This window comes from Cyprinus carpio, unplaced genomic scaffold (genome assembly GCF_018340385.1).
Source record: "Cyprinus carpio isolate SPL01 unplaced genomic scaffold, ASM1834038v1 S000006738, whole genome shotgun sequence".
NCBI classification, from domain to species: domain Eukaryota; kingdom Metazoa; phylum Chordata; class Actinopteri; order Cypriniformes; family Cyprinidae; genus Cyprinus; species Cyprinus carpio.
In genome coordinates this window covers 190,686-197,909 of record NW_024879337.1, presented here as the reverse complement: position 1 = coordinate 197,909, position 7,224 = coordinate 190,686, and the positions used below count along the sequence as shown (strand labels likewise).

Below are 7,224 nucleotides of genomic sequence, written 5' to 3'. Positions count from 1 at the left end.
TTTCAGCATGCCAATTGCATGTCTTAGAGTCTTAGATCTTTGAGTTCAGCTCATGAAAAATGGGGGCAAAAACAAAAGTGTTGTGTTTATAATTTTGTCCAGTTTATATCCTATTATGAGAAAATAAAGATTTGAAGTAAAGGTATACTCAGATTTTGCCTCCGTTGTGCCTTTCCTTCCCACAGCCGTGAACACCCTTAGGGGACTGAGAAAAAACTTTGGTGGCAATGAGAAGAAGAAAGATAATTTTCCTATTTAGAATGATTTTAAAAATGTTTTCATTAAAAATTATAAATATGACTATGATTTCTAATGTCAGGCTTTACAGGGTTAGGATATGTTTTATGCTCTGTTGTACCCGGGAATAAAAAGATAAAATGAACTGTGCCATATAAAAGAGTTGCAGTGGGGGAAAAAAAGAAGAAAATGACAAATGATAAGTCTGAGCACCTTATTCAATCAAATGCCAAAGTGTTACAATCCTTGATGCCACAGATATAAGTGGAAATAAGAATCTTAAATGCACTCTGAAAACAAGGGTAGAAAAAACCATAGATCAAGGGGTTACAAGTGGAGTTCAAATATCCAAACCAAATTACAGCATCAAAAACAACAGCTGGGGTGAAAAAATTGAAAAAAGGGTCAAGAGCTGTAACAGTAAAAAAAGGAAGCCAGCAGAACAAAAAAACACCCATGACAATGGCCAGAGTTTTAGCTGCTTTTCTCTCTCTGTGAGCAGAGCTTTGGCTCTTCAACCTTCCAGTCACTCTTTCTGACATAACTTTTGCGTGTTTTTGTGCAACATAGAAGATTTTCATATACAGAGAGCTCATGATCATCCCGGGAAGAAGAAATGTGAGAAATAGACATATAATACCCCATTGCTTGTTAAAAAACAAAACACAACTTCCCACACAATGAGTCTGCAATATCATCATCTCAAGTCCAACTGCAATTATTCCTGAAAACACAACAGAAAAGCTGTACACAAATGAAAACAGCCATATGAAGATAATAAATGCAGTCACCTTGTTGTTTGTGACCCTCATTCTGTATCTTAGAGGGTCACAAATGGCCATGTACCTGTCGACAGATATTAAACTGAGATGTAGTACTGAGGAGATACTGAAGCTTGTGTCTAAACTAGCATGCACTTTACACATAAAATCTCCCAGATACCAGCAGCCTTCAACAGATCGCACCATGCTGTTCGGCATGACCAAAGAGCCCAGGAGACAGTCGCTGGCAGCCAGAGAGCGAACAATCAGATGAGTTGGAGACTGAAGCTGTTTGAAGTGAGAGATGGAGATGATGATCAGCAGGTTCCCAAAAACTGTTGTGAGGATCATCAGCAGCAAGAAAAAATATATTGCCACTTTAACCACCACGTTACGCTGTACTTTCAGACAGGAGTCCGGCCAGAGTGGATAGCAGAGAAAAACAATCTGAGTGTTAGTTTCATTTGAAGTCATCACGTCTGCTCTGGATACTGAGATAAATTCCTTTGTAACTGGTAAAAAGGCAGTTAACTATAAGCCAAAGTATAAGCAGAATAATTTTGTAGATTATAGTTTGGTAAAGACCAATATCCAAATACAGGTGAACATATATAGTACATTCCCAGCTAGTTTACCTCCCTAAATTGACTCAGAGCAGCTCAGATTTGGTCATATATATTCTCAGATTTGAGGCAGCCCTCCCTACACCTGTCACTGTTACCCAGAGTAAAAAAAAAACAAAAACAACATGACCACCTGACCTGAAGCTCAATAGATGAGTTGGAAACAGTATTACACCTTTACTGAGGGTATTCTGGCCTTAACGCACAAGTATTTTGACATATTTTAAGTAATTTTGTCCCATTCATTGGTATGACTATAACCATGGCAGTCACTGCAATTTTGAGATAGAATCCCACATTCACAAACAGATGTGCACCTGAAAATTTGCAGCATGTATGTGGCCTTTGGTCCTTTTACAAGCATAAAGCAAAACTTTTATTCAAATATTGAATGGATTATGTGTAGCCTATATGTAATATGTATATGTAATTACTAAAAAACTTTTCTCATCTTAGTACATCACAATCTAATGACATTACGTTATAATCAATGAAGCTCTCTACATTGCATGGTGATCCTCTTACAACCCTATTTCCAGAAAATTTGGGCCTTTTGTGAAATACCATAAATCAAGAATATGTTATTTGTTCATTCTCTTTAACCTTTATTTAACTAAAGTACAAAAAAAAAAAAAAATCCAATGTTTTCACTGGCCAAATTATGGCTTTAATGGCTATGCCTTGTAAGTAAACTTCTTTAATTACACATTAAAGGGGTCATGAACTGAGAAATCAAAATGACCTTGATCTTTTGACATATAAGAGGCCACTGTACTTTAAAAACATCCTGCAAGTTTCAGAACTCAAAACTTTCTCTTTAGTCTAAAAAAAAGCTTATATTGAAGCCAGTATGTCGAAATGACAGCTTGTGGAATGTGTCACTTTATGATGTAATAGTGTGGCTAAACCCCGCCTCCGCAGAAGAATAACAATGGCTGCTTCTACATCACTACCTGATTAGCCCCGCCCACCGATTCACGCATGTAGTGTACAGTAAATAAGGAGAGAAGCAAGCACAAGTCTACAAAGAAATCAAACGATAAAAATGGCTGACAAGTATCTTCCAAATTATTTTTTTTCCATACTATGGAAGTCAGTGGCCTTTTATTGTGGCCAGCCTAAGGCACACTTGTGCAATAATCATGCTGTCTAATCAGAATCTTGATATGCCACACCTGTGAGGTGGTTGGATTATCTCGGCAAAGGAGAAGTGCTCACTAATACAGATTTAGACAGATATTATATTTGAGAGAAATAGGCCTTTTGTGTACATAGAAAATGTCTTAGATCTTTGAGTTCAGCTAATGAAAAATGGGGGCAAAAACAAAAGTGTTGCTTTTATAATTTTGTTCAGTTTATATCCTAGTATGAGAAAATAAATATTAAAGATAAAATGAACTGTACCATATAAAAGAGTTGCAGTTGGGGGAAAAAAATACAAATAATAAAAAATCTTACTGTGATGAAGAAAATGACAAGTGATAAGTCTGAGCACCTTATTCATTCAAATACCAAAGTGTTACAATCCTTGATGCCACAGATATAAGTGGAAATAAGAATCTTAAATGCACTCTGAAAACAAGGGTAGAAAAACCCATAGATCAAGGGGTTGCAAGTGGAGTTCAAATAAGCAAACCAAATTACAGCATCAAAAACAACAGCTGGGGTGAAAAAATTGAAAAAAGGGTCAAGAGCTGTAACAGTAAAAAAAGGAAGCCAGCAGAACAGAAAAACACCCATGACAATGGCCAGAGTTTTAGCTGCTTTTCTCTCTCTGTGAGCAGAGGTTTGGCTCTTCAACCTTCCAGTCACTCTTTCTGACATAACTTTTGCGTGTTTTTGTGCAACATAGAAGATTTTCATATACAGAGAGCTCATGATCGTCCCGGGAAGAAGAAATGTGAGAATTAGGCATATAATACCCCATTGTTTGTTAAAAAACAAAACACAACTTCCCACACAATGAGTCTGCAATATCATCATCTCAAGACCAACTGCAATTATTCCTGAAAACACAACAGAAAAGCTGTACACAATTGAAAACAGCCATATGAAGATAATAAATGCAGTCACAGTGTTGTTTGTGACCCTCATTCTGTATCTTAGAGGGTCACAAATGGCCATGTACCTGTCGACAGATATTAAACTGAGATGCAGTAAGGAGGAGATACAGAAGCTCGTGTCTAAACTAGCATGCACTTTACACATAAAATCTCCCAGATACCAGCAGCCTTCAACAGATCGCACCATGCTGTTCGGCATGACCAAAGAGCCCAGGAGACAGTCGCTGGCAGCCAGAGAGCGTACAATCAGATGAGTTGGAGACTGAAGCTGTTTGAAGTGAGAGATGGAGATGATGATCAGCAGGTTCCCAAAAACTGTTGTGAGGATCATCAGCAGCAAGAAAACATACATTGCCACTTTAATCACAACGTAACGCTGTACTTTCAGACAGGAGTCCGGCCAGAGTGGATAGCAGAGAAAAACAATCTGAGTGTTAGTTTCATTTGAAGTCATCACGTCTGCTCTACAGGTGAACATATATAGTACATGCCCATCTAATTTAACTCCCTAAATAGACTCAGAGCAGCTCAGATTTGGTCATATATATTCTCAGATTTGAGGCAGCCCTCCCTACACCTGTCACTGTTACCCAGAGTAAAAAATTAAAAATAACATGAACTCAGGAGATTAAAATGAGAAAATTTATACTTCAACTGTGTGTCCTGACCTGAAGCTCAATAGATGAGTTGGAGACAGTATTACACCATTACTGAGGGTATTCTGGTCTTAACGCACAAGTATTTTGACATATTTTAAGTAATTTTGTCCCGTTCATTGTTATGACTATAACTATAATACTGAGATCGAGATTGAGATTTTGAGATTGAGATTGAGAATCCCACATTCACAAACAGATGTGCACCTGAAACTTTGCAGCATGTATGTGGCCTTTGGTCCTCTTACCAGCATAAAGCAAAGCTTTTATTCAAATACTGAATGGATTATATGTAGCCTATATGTAATATGTATATGTAATTACTAAAAAAACGTTTCTCATCTTAGTACATCACAATCTAATGACATTACGTTATAATCAGTGAAGCTCTCTACACTGCACTGTGATCCTCGGGACGTTTTGTGAAATGCCATAAAATCAAGAATATGTTATTTGTTCATTCTCTTTAAATATAAACAAATTTAGATTTTGATGGCTACGCCTTGTAAGTAAACTTTTAATTACACCTTAAATTGACAAATAACAGACAAATCAAAATTAAAAACATCCTTCAAGTTTCAGAACTCAAAACTACCACAAAAACATAAAAAAAGCTTAAAAACAAAACAATTCCTCATTATACTAAAAACCATATAATAAACAAGCCAGTATGTCGAAATGACAGCTTGGGGAATGTGTCACTTTATGATGTAATAGTGTGGCTAAACCCCGCCACCGCAGAAGAATATCAATGCCTGCTTCTAGATCACTACCTGATTAGCCCCACCCACTGATTCACGCATGTAGTATACAGTAAATAACGAGAGAAGCAAACACAGGTCTAAAAAGATTGGGATATCGCTTCGATAGACCAATCTACTTTGAGTGTAAACTAAACGAGCCAATGCACGTTGGCATGCAATTATTGCATATAATAATGCAGCAGGTGCAATGCATACCAGCTTTTCAATTCGGAACCGAGCGTTGGTATCATTCTGCTCAACTGTGTCTGCTGTGAACTACGAGTTCAGCACGCTCTTGGAAGCTTTGTGTGTTGGCGAGATGGCGCTTCAGCCGTGGTCGTTTCTTGAGTCGAGTGGGTTGCGCAATTCATGCTGCACTACCCCCTGTCGTGTTGCAAGCAGCCAATTCCCCTGTGCGCCTCAGCACTAAAAGAGCATTTCCTAAAGAGCAAATTTCTCTAAAAGAGCTTCACGGGTGTGTCTTTGTAAAGACGTGAGGATCATCCTTATAAGGATGCTATTTCACCCATGCGTTTCTGGGAGTGGTCGTTACCTGGCAACAGGTGATGGTCACGATCGCTGTCTCAGGTGTCTGGGCATCAAGCCCGCTGACGTGGCCTTCGTGGATAAGTCATGTTCCCACTGCGGAAGATGACCATCTCAGAGCTGCGAACCAGGAACCAGGAGTCCTGCTGCCACGATCTGGGGCTTGTTCTGGTGGCCGACAGATGAGAATCACTTCCAACAGTTGCACGGGTGGTTTGAGGATTACAGTGGTGGCAAACCCTGCAGGGAACCAACCCTCTGGGGACCATCACTCCTCTTGCACCTCCAATCCAGTGGAGCAACCCATGGAATGCGCTGGGTCCTCTTCAAAGAGCGTACCAGCGGTATCCAGTGGGCCTCCCCCCGACCAGATGTCGATCTCAGCATCAGAGGGAGAGCTGTCCGATGAAGATTCGGCCGCGCTGCCGCCCCCCGGGATGGTGGCAAAGCCTGAATCGGATCTAAAGATAACAGCTATGCTTTCCCCGGCCGCCAAGAGGGTAGGGCTTGAGTGGAAATCTCCACCACGTCCCAAGCCCTTGAGGCAGGATGATTGGTTTCTCAAGGTGGCTCGCGCTGGTTCTCAGCGCCCCACCCCGGTGCCTTTCTTCCCGGAAGTGCATGACAAGCTCACCAGGTCGTGGATGGCCCCTTTTACTGCCAGAAACCGGCCGGTGGGCTCCTCCTCCCTCCCCACCCTCGATGGAGGTGCAGCGAAGGGGTATTCTGTGGTTCCTCCAGTGGAGCGGGTGGTAGCGATGCAATTGTTTCCTAAGTCTGCCTCCTGCTGGTGGGGAGACCCGGTGCTTCCTTCCCGGGTCTATAGGCATTCGTCTGGTCTAACCGGCAGTGCCTATATGGCTTGCAGGGAAGCTGCTATGCTATGGCGTTACTGCAGGTGCACCAGGCCAAGGCACTGAAGGACCTGCACGAGGGTGGTCACGATCCAGAAGTTCTGAAAGAACTCCGAACCACCACTGACCTCGCGCTCCGAGCGACGAAGGTTACCGCGCATTCTCTGGGTCATGCGATGTCCACGCTTGTGGTCCAGGAGCGCCAAGTCTGGCTGAGTCTGGTTGAAATGAGGGATGCTGACAAAGATCAGTTCCTTAATGCCCCTGTGTCCCAGACCGGCCTCTTTGGCGACTTGGTCAAGAACTTGGCCCAGCAGTTCTCGGCTGCACAGGTGCAGACTGAGGCAGTCCAACTTTCTGCCTGGTGGGCAGCTGCTGCCTCCACCCATCCGCCAGCTGCAGCGCCCCAGCCTGCTCATCACCGAGCGTGGTCCCCTGCATCCACCCCCGCTCCCGCGCCGCATCCGCAGCAGCCTCCAGCAAGTGGCGCCGTAGAGCTGGGCTTAGGCAGGCCACCCCACCCACGCCTTTCTGGGGGATGGTGAAAGCACCTCTCCCTCCCCTGGAGGAGGGCCAGGTGAAGAATCTGGAAATCCCAACGAAAGAGCAGTTTTCTCTATCTCTGGGTCCCAGGAGGGTACGGAGAGTTGCAGACGGCCAAGCACTGGACCTCACTCATCCTTCTCCTTTGGCAGATGGCAGCAGCGGGTGGTTCGAGAGCATCAACGAAGGCCCTACTCA

At 42.6% G+C, this 7,224-nt stretch overlaps 2 protein-coding genes across 2 annotated transcripts; both read right to left on the bottom strand.

Moving 5' to 3' along the window:
* Nucleotides 1-455: 455 nt before the first annotated feature.
* LOC109113125 (trace amine-associated receptor 4-like) lies at nucleotides 456-1,472 on the bottom strand. Its single transcript, XM_042755634.1, has one exon. It carries the CDS (start codon nucleotides 1,470-1,472, stop codon nucleotides 456-458), a length of 1,017 nt encoding a protein of 338 aa, XP_042611568.1.
* Nucleotides 1,473-3,008: 1,536 nt separating this feature from the next.
* Nucleotides 3,009-4,258, bottom strand: LOC109113129 (trace amine-associated receptor 4-like). The gene has a single exon (XM_042755633.1). It carries the CDS (start codon nucleotides 4,160-4,162, stop codon nucleotides 3,122-3,124), a length of 1,041 nt encoding a protein of 346 aa, XP_042611567.1. The 5' UTR covers nucleotides 4,163-4,258; the 3' UTR covers nucleotides 3,009-3,121.
* Between the last annotated feature and the right edge of the window lie 2,966 nt (nucleotides 4,259-7,224).